The sequence below is a fragment of the Strongylocentrotus purpuratus genome, unplaced genomic scaffold, assembly GCF_000002235.5.
Source record: "Strongylocentrotus purpuratus isolate Spur 01 unplaced genomic scaffold, Spur_5.0 spur5_contig_837, whole genome shotgun sequence".
NCBI classification, from domain to species: Eukaryota; Metazoa; Echinodermata; class Echinoidea; order Camarodonta; family Strongylocentrotidae; genus Strongylocentrotus; species Strongylocentrotus purpuratus.
Window position 1 is genome coordinate 800,490 of NW_022145543.1, and position 13,545 is coordinate 814,034.

Genomic DNA, 13,545 nt, shown 5'->3' on the forward strand with positions numbered 1-13,545 from the left:
TATACAACACAAACAAATATGTTTTGCACTATGTGTTACATTCTTTTGTTAAGAAAAGAATACAATAAATACTTGACTCCCAAAAGGAAACTGTACAATGATATTTTTTTCAATATTCAATTTAAAGAGTTTTGATCTAAGTGATTGAGATCCGCTCCATGATCTGCAAATGAATGAAAAACAAGTCAAGAAAAATAAACCTTGAACCCTTAACATCTACTACTATACACACCATGACTATACCACTGGGCCTTTTCTTGAGTCTTGTTGAATTAGAAACAGATCGTCAGGCCTCTTTATTCTCATTCATTACAAATAAAGGTAATAGGATATAGATATCTATAATAATAATCATAACAATTTTAATAATAAAAATAATAAAATAACAATGATAATTATATTAGTAGCAGTAATAATAGTAGTAGTTGTAGTAGAAGAAGTAGTAGTAGAAGTAATAATATTAATAACAGCACTACTTCTCCTGATCATGGTAAAAAGGATTACAATAGTAAAATAATGATAATGATAATAATTATAACAATAATAATAATATAATAATAATAATTATAATAATGGTAATAATAATAACAAAAATAACAAAAATATAATAATAATAGTAATAATGATACCATTAATAATAACAATAATAATAGTAATAATAATAATAATCATCATCATAATAATAATGATAGAGGGTTCTTGTATAGAGCTCATGTCTTACACACTTGACATTCCTGATACTGTACTTCACTGTTCGTTTGTTCAGAAAAGTTGTCTTGTCCTTTTGAGTAAGTGGTATTTAATAAATATCAGCCTATCTGGCCATTTCAGTTACACTAGGAAGTTCAAGTATTTCTGAAGCACCACGTAAACATTACCAACCATATTCTCTATTAGCCAATAATAGGAAGTGAAACTATAATTTCACTCTCCATTCGTCTTAGGTGAATTATATCTCCATTTTGTTCTCCATATACATGTACCTTTCACCCACATGACAATAGGCCTACTTTAAAGCATGCAAAACAGATTAAAACAATTAGCACTGATCATAATTTATTCAACTGTTCCGGTATATTCTTCCCATGAATTTGCTTAAGTCATATCATAAAATACTTATTTTTCCACATCCATTACCCACTTCCGTTATCCCACCATCAATATTCTTTGATCTAAGGTGTACCTATATTGTTTGTTATGAATGTACTATTTTTAATGACTTTGTAATACTATTGTATTTTGTGCAGTATCCTTGTGTTATTACCTATGTAAATTGCACTCAATTCAGCCGAAAGGCTGCCATGTACAATGTTTTTTATACCACAATACACATTATTTTTTGATATAGGGGTGAGCTACATAAAAAGTGATTTATGAACACAACATCTAAGTCTTATCATTTATCAGGCCCACGTCACACTGAAACTCATTATTTGTTTTTATAATGGAAACCCTAAATGATTGGCTGCATTGCTCTCATAAACACTTCCTTCTTTGGCAACTAAACTGAATCAGAACCACGTAGATCTGCACTTGTTAAAGTCACAATGAGACGAACAATGAACTCAACAAGTCTTGTTCATTATCCTACTGTGGCTTAAACTGCGTGCAGTGCATATTCACTAATCCACTCACAAACATGATGATTTGTATTGCTATTTTTTGCTGGCTTTTGGGGAATGTTGGCAATCGATATTTGTGCAGAAAGATAAAATATTTCTTCATTGCCGATAGTTACAGTTTTGTGCATATTTATATTTTTTACATCAAGGTATTGAAGTCAAAAGCATCATAATGAAACATCTGTAAACCACTGCATGAAAATCGAACAAGAGAAGTGTACTATACAAGAAATCGCATAAAGAAATATGAAGTTGCATAGATGTACGGTTAACAACTGAATTATTCATAACCTTACCAAATTTTGTAATTTTCTAAGTATGTAAATTCTCCTTAATTTAATTTTTTTTAATTAAATCTCATTTTAATTTGTACATATAACAATAACCATAAAATCACTCCACAAGTATGTGAAAAATAGATTTGTCCTGATTTATGTTTCTTGAGAATGTGATATATCGAAGCTTACATCTAAAAGCATTCACTTACCGAAGGCCTCTTTTCAACCAGTCCACCTTTCATTTCTTGAGTAACAAAATACACTCAAAACATCAACTTTACCAGGGGTATGAATAACTCACTTGTTAACCCGTTGCCTACTGAATTGTATAGGTCCCATAGACTTAACACAGAGACCACCAGGTTCCAGTAAGCAAAGGGTTAACTGTATATGTACATGTATATACCAATATCACCCTCATGTCTATTTGTTACTGCATCCTATGATTTTCAGGTGCTGGGAATGCACTAATTACCTACAGTCTGCATTTCTGGAAGATGACATCAACTTATTTTGTAATGTTCTCTTTACCGGTGGTACTCTATTTGACTCTTGCTAGGTATACTACCGGTATGTAGTATTTATATGGGACATATGTGCCTGTCACTACTTCTTGTTTGTTATGTTTATTTGAATCCTCAATTTTTTGGAGCTTAGAGACGTTTCCGATGAAAATAAAACTGAATGAATTTAGAGTAGAAATATAAAGGAATAACAAGTATTTACCCTTTCATTATTGCACAAAGGCAAATTAAAACCCCATTTTCCACACCCTTCAAAATTACGGGTCAACAGGGGTCAAATTTGCTGAAGTCACAGTGATGGCATAGCTGTACCCGACCATTGCACCTATATAGGTGAGGTGATGAGCCGTGATTAATTAATGCAAAGTCATTGTGCATACTCCACACAAGATGATGTCATCAAGTCGATAATAAGTTTTTAGGTTGACAACTTTAGATTTTAAAGCTTTAGATTTTGAGTTTTCAGAAAGCAGATACTCCTCTGACAGACACTAAAAATGGCATATAATTGATATTATTGCAATCTTTGGCTTTTAAGCTTTCAGTTGATATATCATTCATCCATTTCAGTTCGGATATGGTCTTTAAATATATATTGTTCAAGTAAAGAATACATGTGTTGCTTGCATGTCTTACAGAATTTTTCTGTGCTGGATAGAATGTTTTTCCTATTACGTGTCAATAAGGCTACACTAAATACAAGGCCTCAACCAGTAGGTCAATCTCATTGTGTGGTTAAAGATGCACTTTAACAGAAGAAATCAATGTCTATATGATATAACCACTAAAGCATATAATGCACTACAATATGGTGTTTTCCACAAGAAATTGGGTGAATTTTCACTTAACACTAGTCAATAACTACAAACTCTATTATGAAAACACATGATCAACATGGATATTTCTAGAATACTTCAGCCCAGGATATAAATAAGTTTTTAGTATTTATACTAATAACACAAATGTATCACAAAAATATAAGAATGAAAAATAAGAATACTTAAAAGAATACGTCAGCCCAGGATATAAATAAGTTTTAGTAGTTATACTAATAAGACAAATGTATCACAAAAACATACGAATGAAAAATAAGAATACTTAAAAGAAATACAAAAAACCAGCAATTAAACATTGGCAAATGTTGCATTATCCCCAAAGTACTACATGTATATAAAAGTGCTATATTTTCCCAAACTTACCATATGTATTCAAAGTAACCTTATCACTACATATTATAATTGATTAACCAGCACTTGCAGTCTCAGGATTGCAAACCACCATCTGATCTTCGGTTGCTTTCTGAGCGTACTCCTCCCATGATCCATCATAAACTCCGACATCCTTCTTTCCAGTCTGATGGGCGGCCAATGCCAGGATGCAGGCCGTGACCCCTGACCCACAGGTCGCTGTGACAGGTCCGGAGAGGTCAATGCCACTGTCTGCAAAAATCTTGACAAGCTCTTCTGGGGACTTCATGAGGCGAGCCCTCTCTGAGTCATCGTCATTGAGGAGGGCCGAGAAAGGCACATTGGCAGAACCTGGCATATGGCCACAGGTTAATCCTACAGGACACATTAAAACAAACAAAAAATAAAGGGGAAGTCAACCCTGGTATTAAATCAGATTTCATGGAAGCAGAAAAATTAGAGAAACAGATTAATCCAGTGAAAGTTATGAGCAAAATCCGATTTAGAAACTGGATAGTTATGACTTTTTGAAGTTGCAATCGATTAATCACATATGGGCGACACTCCGACAAAATTTTCTGAGGTCCTCTCCAGTTTCATCTAAAAAAAAGAGAAAATACTAAGTCACACATGTACCCTTGATATAATCATTGCAGATGTGTTCTTACACAACCTCTGTATAAAATTAATTAATTCCTTCATCAATAACTAAGAAAATTAAAATTCATTACATCTTTAGTGCAGAGGATCATGAAAGAGAACCTTAAAAGTATGTCAGTGTTTGTGTTCCCAAGATTACAACTTCTCAATTAATAAATTTCTTATTCTAATTGGCTTATCTTCAAACTTTCACAAATGTGTTTCTCTTATTCCCCCCACCCCCCCCCCCCTTTTTTCTATTTCTATTTTTATTACAGTCTGAGTAGTCTGTATTGTATCTGAGCAGCAGCTTTTAACCTAGGGATATATGTTAGCATATTTTCTGGGTTTGTCAATGTAATGGTCATAAATGAAACAAAGTCATCTAATATCTTCATATACCCTTTGCCATCTACGCACTATGCATCTAATGAATGTGATTTGGGGAAAGACTTCTTGCAAAGCTGTTTCTCAGTACTTACAAAAAATACAATAGTAAATACCTTCTCTCGGCTCAGGCACCTTGCCAAGAAATCTCGCCTTTGATCTGGCATCCATAACTTGAAACTTGTTTGTGTTCAGATTGCCTGTCATATCACTAAACCGCTTGACCAGATTGGGTTGGAGCTCGGCTTTAAACTCCTTCTCCTCCACCTCACTGGGTGCTGTGCTGCTACACAGCGGGTGTCCTGCCTTCTCCCACAGTGGAAGACCTCCGTCTAAGACCGAAACAGCATTGTGGCCAAAGACTCGAAACAGCCACCAAACTCGAGCTGCAGAGAACACTCCGAGCTGTGGATGATTGTCGTAGACTACCACATGCGTGTTGTTGCAGATCCCGCGCTCTCCGACGTACTCTGCAAAGAACTCCGGCGTGGGAAGGGTATTGGAGAAAGGAGAGTGCGGGAGTGTGCAGTCATCAATGCTGAACTGCTCTGCACCCGGGATGTGCTTTTTGGCGAATTCTGCTTTGGGGTCCATCCCACTGCTTGGCATGTACCAAGTCCCATCCAGAACCCTGAGATATTGAGTTTGAGGGGAAAGGATTCGGGAAAGCCATTCACAGCTCACCAGAGCACCAACTCTCTGCATTTTGCTACCCAATCAAGTTCCTGTTTATGCAGATAGAAAGAACAGTAATATGAATATAATATAATGTATTGACAATCTTTTTCTGAATCTAGTGAAAATATGAAGAAGAAAAAATAAAGTCAAGAATGTTATCAACATGAAAAAAAATTTGGTTAAAGTATGGTATTTTTAAATGACTCATTATTATTCATAATTAATCTATAATAACATGAGATTATGAAGCTTTAAACCATTGAATACAATTTCATTTTTGTATAGACTTAGATCAAAACCCATTTTCAATGGATTCTATAGTCTACTAAGATCAACTGGGCTGAGTATTCAAGGAGGAAAGCTTAGAATTAAAACAAAAAATTGATTGATGTCATACTCTTTAAATAGACCTCCATTTGATTTTTGATCTGCCAATATTAAGAAACGCCTTTTACAATTTTGCATGTGCAGGGAAATACAAATTGCAAACTAATCAAGATATGTATCAAGGAGGGCCTAATCAAACGTTTGGACCTAGGCTAATTAAGACCTAGATCTCCTCCATCCTCTTCATTTAAAAAAGGAAAAGAAAAGAAAAGAAGAATAAGAAGAAAAAGAACAAGTCGGGAGGAAAAAAGGTATTAGCATGGCTGCCAAAGTCATCTTCAGACTAATTCTTTAAATTGAACAAAAGATGCACTCACAAGGTCAACACACTACAGTCTATGACAACTCAATCAACATACAAACTAAAAGTCAATGTGAATATATTACATCTATGACATCATGAAATGCCTTGAAATTACAACATTTAAAACTTTCCTAAGAATGACAAAAGTTGTAAAAAGCACACAAAATGTTTACAAAATAATAAATGAGCATCCAAAGAAAATTCTAGCCTTACAAAGCACTTAGTGATAATATGAAATATGATATTGACATCAAAATGATATTTATCATCAAGACCTCGATAAAACGCTAGCAAATTAATTTTGTTTTTTCAGTGTTAAACTCTTATCTAATCCTACAACTTACTTCTTCTGAATGCAGGCTTTATATTCATTTAAAAATTTATTCTACCCTACGTGTTAAGTTGCATGGATATATAATGACCAGGTTTGAACTTTAATCACTCTCTTTAAATTTCTTTAGTGGTAAACTCATAGTTAATCATATTTACTCTATATTTTTTTTAAAAACTTGCATGACGCTGAAACACTCCAACTATAGCTACAGTTAGAGCTCAAGTACACATACTGAACTGATTAAAGGATAAGTCCGATCCAACCTGAGATCAATTTAGTTTTAATAAAAGCATAAATATGAAAGAACCAAATTAGTCTAGTGAAAGTTCGAGCAATATCCGATCGAAAATAGAAAAGTTATGAATTTATGAAACAGTGGAACACAAATTGGAAACGTCACTACATATTTTGCAAGCTCTTCTCCAGTTTGCTATGTAAAGAAGATGTCCGTAATAGATTTGTGTCATACAGAAATACAGGGGTTGTATAAAAACATAGACCTAGATTAAGGGTGCGTATGATTAAAAATATCTAAACACATATATATTCCTTCATCAATAACTAAGAAAATTAAAGTTCATTTCCTGCAATGCACATTGCTTTAAATAAAACCAACTAGGCCTAGATCTAGATCTAGGTTACCCTATATATCAGGGTGGACTACCCCTTTAAACCCGCGTTCAAAAGAATCCAAGCATAGCATAGATCTAAGTATTAAAACTATTATTAAAGGTGGGCAAGTAAATTCATTATTTTCATATAATTTTATAACTTCCTTATTTTTATTTGTCATCGTTTTTTGTTGTTGAAACTTTCTCTGAGTCTGAGCTGACCTGCCTGTTTCTTTCATTTTGCTGCTTCCGTTATTAACAAACTCATTATCAGGGGGGACTTCCCCCTTAAGAAAAGAATCTACAAACAAGTAAGGCTCAGCATACTTACCTAGATCTATACTTCGAAAAACTAACAGAGAGCAAGCAATGTCAATAATGTAAAGTACAAGGATGATATCTCTGAAGATCAACAAACATATTTGTTATGGAACGCTGCAAGTGGAGATTTACTTGGATTTCCCCTTTAATAATAATAATAATAGTTAAATTCATAAAAACGAATGATGGCTTTCGTATTATTTTTAATAATGTAGGGATGTGGTTATAAGCTTTATATTGAATATGCAGTCACTTAATTTGCACAGTTTTGATTTGAAACAAAAATCAAGTGTATGGACCGCTAATATTTGGAACGGTGAAAAAGGAAAAAATGGCAGCGCCAAATGATTTTTTCTCTGGAGTAATTGGGAAAGTAGCTTTCGTCAATAAAGTAAGAGTAAAGTTCATCCTGTTAGGATTTTTGTTGTATGTTTAAATGAAGGTTTTATTTGGATTATTGCGTGTGCATGAGCCCAGATTCAGTGTCGAGTAGACATGACTCTTTAGATTTTCTTACATTGTAGTCCCATCTGCCCGATATCGTGTTGGATTTAACTTCATGACAGTTGTGCAAAATTAATCGCACTTTAATACCACCTACCAGTACTAGTAGGGGCGCTTGTCCGAGAATGAGGATTGTCCGCATAAACGAGCATATATCCTCGTAAATGTGGATTTATTGCATCCTAGTAAAAAATAAGGTCCTTTAAGGATTTTTTTTTTTCTTCATCGGGGCTCTGTGAGTTTCTGGTTCCTGGACCTGGCTGAACTGCGCGCTGGCGATGCTAAAAATGGATTCCGCATAAGAAAATAACCCCAGTTCACCGTCTACTTTTATGGGTTGTCCTTCTTCCCGGGGATATTTTGCTCATAAGGTGAAAGTCTCTGTACAATACTACAAATTCAATGCGGAATCCGTTTTCGCATCGCACACGCGAGGATCGGAAATGAGAAACTTCTGCAAAAATGCGGACGTGTCGGCTGCGTTTACGAAGACAATCCTTGTTTATGCAGATGATGCTTATTCGGTGCTTGTTCAGAAACCTATCCAAAATTTGAGCCGTAACTCTGGCGTGGAGACAGGCCTGCGTGGAGATACCCTACTAATAGTAAAACATAGACTCTAACCAAAATGAAGTAAATATTCATTAAATATCCAAATGAAGATCATGAGTTAAAAGTCGTTATGTTTATTACCTGTTTTGTGTCAATTTTCTTGTTATTTTCGGAGTATTTTTCGGATAGTTCTCTCGGTAACTGTGTTAATTTATTATGGGCGTTCCCAACTCAAGCTATGCTTTCCGGGTTTTAGCCTCCTTCCGTACCTGAATTATTTACTGTATACTCTATGTTGAAATAATTGTTACATATCATGTATATATACATTGTGTTTCATATTGTACTTTTGAGAAGGAAATAAATGTTAATAAATACTAATACAAATATAAACTAAACGTTGATATTAGTATACATACACTTTTTCACAGGTTTCATGGCAAACCGCTACACAATACCGATATTACGGTAAATAACTTCACACAGACGCGCGCCCGCCCGCAACCCACCATCGGTATGCACTCGTATTAAAATATGTGCCCCAAGATAAAGATAAAACGAAAAAATGAAAAAATGAATACTGTGTAATGTAGACGTGCTAATAGTTGGTAACAATCAGGCGCGTAGCCAGGGGGAGGGGGCTGTGGGGGGCGTCGCCGCCAAAAAACGCTGGCCAAAAAAAAAAAAAAAAAAAAAAAAAAGAAGAAAGGAAGAGGACGTAGGAAGAAAAAAGATTAAGAGTCGAGAACGTTACAACGAATCGTCTTCTTTCTCTAATAATTTAATGAAACGTCAAAGCTTCCGCTTCGGGCAGGAGGAGGGGGGGGGGGGAAATGAATTCAGACAAGGATTAAGAGTCGAGGACAGTCCAACGAATCGTCTTCTTTCTCTAATAATTTGATGAAACGTCAAAGCTTTCGTGCTTCGCGCGGGAGGGGGGAAACTCCCCCTTTCCTGAAATGAAATCCTGGCTACGCGCTTGGTAACAATATGAAACCTTTTTCTTGTTTGACAGTGGCCATTGCTTTTGAAGGCGACTCAGGACGATGATATTCCAACTCCTGGTTATCTCTTCAAGGAAATAGCAGGCAAGTTTACTGTGTTTATTATAGAAATGTTCCTTCTCATTGGCCATTTTCACTATTGCGAATGTTCATCCCCTTCTTTCTTATGCTTATCTGATGTTGGGTGATTATTTGCAATGTGTCTTGAGTCACATATATCATGTCCATTCATTAAATTAAGAAAAATGAAAATGTCATGGTATGACCTTGTAGTAATAACGTTATTAAATGGTCATAATCAAGATATTTCTCATTTTTAGATGAAATAAATAGAAAAGGATGAAGAGACATAGCTCGTATGAGACGATTTGCACAGAATTATCCTACGGTAAATGCTATTTTCATTCCAACATCATGGCAGATTATCTACCATAAATGCCACTCTCCCCTGTATCTGGCACTGGTCATTGCATTCTCTCTCCCCCCCCCCCCCCTTACCCCCTACCCACCCCCCTTACCCCCTACCCACCCCCAACACTGCTGTTGTGTCAGTCATGTTTTGATAGAACTTAAGTTCCGGTTGCACATTTTTTTTATGTCATTTTGGAAAATGACATGAAAATAATTGCTCTTCTAATTCCGTCGTATTCAAAAGAAAACAAAATGAACTGAAGTATTTGGATCAAACAACCTACATGCAACTTGTACTTATAGTCCCATATTCACATTTCTGCATTCTGCAAATGTGACCCGGCACCACAAAATCAACAAAAAGTCGCAAAAATTATTTTCCTGATTTCATCTGATTATGAAAGAAGAAGTTCTCCTCATTAAAATGGTATATTACTTGTCCAAATTGAAGCTTCCTAACCCTTTCAATTTAGTGAATGAAAAGAGCTGGTGAGGGAGGTTACTGGTATTAAATTGTGAGAAAGAGAGCTTTAAAGTTTGGGGCTATTCAAGCATGCGGAGCAAGCAAACCACAGGGAAATCAATAGAAGGGTGAATCAAAAGGCCATAGCAACCACTATGAAGAGATTTTCAGATTAGGCTGAAATTTGGCCTGATGGTCAAACATAGTCTGTTCATTATGTTTCTGAGGTTTCAATGTGTGGACTTAAGTCTTTCAAAAGTTATTATGTTGTAAATGTATAGAGTTGTAATTGGACAGATTAAGTGAACTGCAACATAGTGCCGAGACACCTGCACTAGACAATGCCTATTCATGGTGGACCCGGAGTCTTTTTGTTCCCCCTTACATAACACTGCTTGTCACCTATCTTGTTTTGTATACATCTGGGCAATTATTTGTAACCACATTATGAACTTGCTTTATACTTAATTCCCATACTGTTTTCTTTCTCACAGGAGGTTCAAAGTATTTTTACTATGACTTGCTCTTTCATTTCCAGTAGCCATCCTGATGATAATTAATGGAAGCAATTCATAAATACCAGCCAGAAAGTGGTATAAAAATAAAGAAAGGCAGGAGACACACAGTAAAGACACCAACATAGAATAACGTAAAATAGAAAGAATGAGAGAGAGAGACAGTGAGGGAAAAGAAGGGGGAGAATTATGATAGCTGTAAGCAAAATGATGATATCAAGAGTGTGAATGTGTGTTTACAATAAGAACTTGATTTCAAAACTCTTATGGGAGAATAAATTTGGAAGCACAGAAATGAAAACAAAATTATTTAGGGAATGTCACAACTCTTTCTCATCCTGTATCACAAGTTTAAAAATGCAACAACTCTCTCTCATCCTTTATCACAAGTTTGAAAATGCAACAACTCTTTCTCATCCTGTATCACAAGTTTAAAATGCAACAACTCTTTCTCATCCTTTATCACAAGTTTAAAAATGCAACAACTCTTTCTCATCCTTTATCACAAGTTTGAAAATGCAACAACTCTTTCTCATCCTTTATCACAAGTTTGAAAATGCAACAACTCTTTCTCATCCTGTATCACAAGTTTAAAATGCAACAACTCTTTCTCATCCTTTATCACAAGTTTAAAAATGCAACAACTCTTTCTCATCGTGTATCACAAGTTTAAAATGCAACAACTCTTTCTCATCCTTTATCACAAGTTTGAAAATGCAACAACTCAAGCGACTCGAAGTCGTTAACGGAGAATATAAGACGAACGCAAATCTGGAACTCGGATGTGAAAGCGGATACAAACAAAATGGCGCGCCGCACTGATTGCTATAACGGACCAATCACAGCCCGCGTAGCACGACCCGTTAGCAACGACTGACCATTTCCGGACTACGATAATTTCGCTCGGGAAAAGTGATCAAATTTTGGAAGAGACCGAAGGCTGTGCGAAAAAAAGTGGTCTAGAAAAACCGTTTAAAACACATCTTCTACTATGTTTTAGACTTCCAAATTTTGATACTAGGTACAGAAAAGACCACTCTTTCAGAAAATGCAAAAAAACAAAAATCTATTTTTTTCACCTAAATTGACATTTTAGCTGATTACGGAGAATCGCTGGTTGCGACTTTTTGTTGGTTTTGTGGTGCCGGGTCACAAATGTGCCTTTCAGCAAGATTGGATATACTTCTTATAATGTTGGTGATTCCAACACAAAACACTATACTCCAATTCTTATATAGGTAGTACATTATCCACCTTTCCAAATTGCTTCACAGCGGTTTCTTTCAAATCTTAATCATATGAGACTGGTGGAAAGTTGTAATGTAAATGAATCATTAAATTCTTTGAAGACCAGACTGACCACTCATGGGTTTGGTTGAGTCAAGTAGAGTAATTTTATTAGAAATACAGGAAAATTTGGTCCAGTGTGAGAAAGATTCAAGTGCTCTATTGTAAGTGAGCATTAGCATGCAAGTGTTATGTTTTAGATATTGTATTTAAGAGAGTTCTCTTGGATGTTCTTCAGGAAGAAGGAAAAAAATATTACAAGCACTTTAAATAGTTTTGATTAATTTCTTGATTTTTATTAGCAAATATGTGTGTCACATGTACTTTCTATGTTGAGTTTACAATTTTACATGACTTGTTTATGATTCTCTTAAATTCACAGATATTACATATGAATCTGGAAGTAATTGTCAATGTCTGGTTGACTTCCTGGTGGAGAGACTAGAGAAGAAATCATGCCACATCAAATACAAGGTATGGCTCTAGTATACAAATAATGCATGTGAATTAATTTATTTTACGTTCTATCTGCACTCGAGTTGAGGCTGTATGCAGCTAGCAAAGTTGTCAGGCTGAGTATGTACAGTAGGTGCATATGTACAGCCTCAACAATGCAGATAGATCTTATAATGAAAGAATGAAAACCGGCATCATTTGTTTCATATAATGAAACTCCTAGATCCTTGTTACTTGATGTAAAAAATAATTAATGTCAAGATTGCTTTGTGCCATTATCATTGACAAATGAATCCCAAGTTTAATAAAAGGCTTAATAGGCCCACCACAGTATGAGTAAACTAACCTCTGCTGCACTTCACATGCTAAAAAAATTGTTGGATAGTACTGGAAAGTGGAAACTATTGTCCGCTTTTTCATTTAAAAGAAACATTGGATAGACCCAGTAAATTAATCACATGTGATCACATTTGACCAATTATTTGATTAGGATCTATGAGTGAGTTGTATATATAAAAATGACTGAGGTTGAGACATAAACAGAGAGACAGAGAGAGAGGGAGGGAGAGGGGGTGGGGGGGGGGGGTGAGAGAGAGAGAGTGAGAGACAAACAAGTGAGATTGGCAAATAAGGTGGGGGGGGGGGGCAAAAGACGGAGAGCTAGGTGTATCATGGGTATGAAGATAGAGAGGTAGAATGAAAAAAAAAGGAAGAATGGCAAGGAGAAAGGTAGAATATAAAGAAAATTCATCAAAGAAGTAACAGGGAAAAGGAGAGAAATAAAGAAATATAGGCAGAGAGAGAGAGAGAGAGAGAGAGAAAGGACAAGGCAAAAGGTTATAATAGAAAGAATCAGATAAAAGTAATCAATTGTAAATAGTAACAATGCAAGAGAGAGAAATAAAGGGAGATTGGGCAGAGAGGGAGAGAGAGAGAGAGAGAGACACACACACACACACACACACACACACACACACACGCACACACACACAAAAAGCTGAAGTGTTTGATATTTATTTATTATAGATATTTGTGCAGATCATCAAAAAAGAAGAAGTGGGAGAACAGTGTAGAAAAAAAA

The 13,545-nt window shown here is 35.4% G+C and overlaps 2 protein-coding genes across 2 annotated transcripts in view; one reads left to right on the forward strand and one right to left on the reverse strand.

The window, feature by feature from the left end:
* Positions 1 to 2,801: 2,801 nt before the first annotated feature.
* LOC115924254 (3-mercaptopyruvate sulfurtransferase-like) lies at positions 2,802 to 7,377 on the reverse strand. The gene is made up of 3 exons (XM_030986320.1): positions 7,283 to 7,377; positions 4,754 to 5,362; positions 2,802 to 3,986 (listed from the first exon to the last, which is right to left on the reverse strand). Exons 2-3 carry the CDS (start codon positions 5,340 to 5,342, stop codon positions 3,667 to 3,669), a joined length of 909 nt encoding a protein of 302 aa, XP_030842180.1. The 5' UTR covers positions 5,343 to 5,362; positions 7,283 to 7,377; the 3' UTR covers positions 2,802 to 3,666.
* Positions 7,378 to 7,549: 172 nt separating this feature from the next.
* The window catches only part of LOC115918663 (AP-4 complex accessory subunit tepsin-like), a 35,330-nt gene continuing 29,334 nt past the window's right edge, over positions 7,550 to 13,545 (forward strand). Inside the window, exons 1-3 of the mRNA XM_030986329.1 lie at positions 7,550 to 7,663; positions 9,344 to 9,416; positions 12,391 to 12,482. Coding sequence (XP_030842189.1) covers positions 7,604 to 7,663; positions 9,344 to 9,416; positions 12,391 to 12,482 — 225 coding nt within the window. The 5' untranslated portion in view covers positions 7,550 to 7,603. The remainder of the gene's footprint in view (positions 7,664 to 9,343; positions 9,417 to 12,390; positions 12,483 to 13,545) is intronic.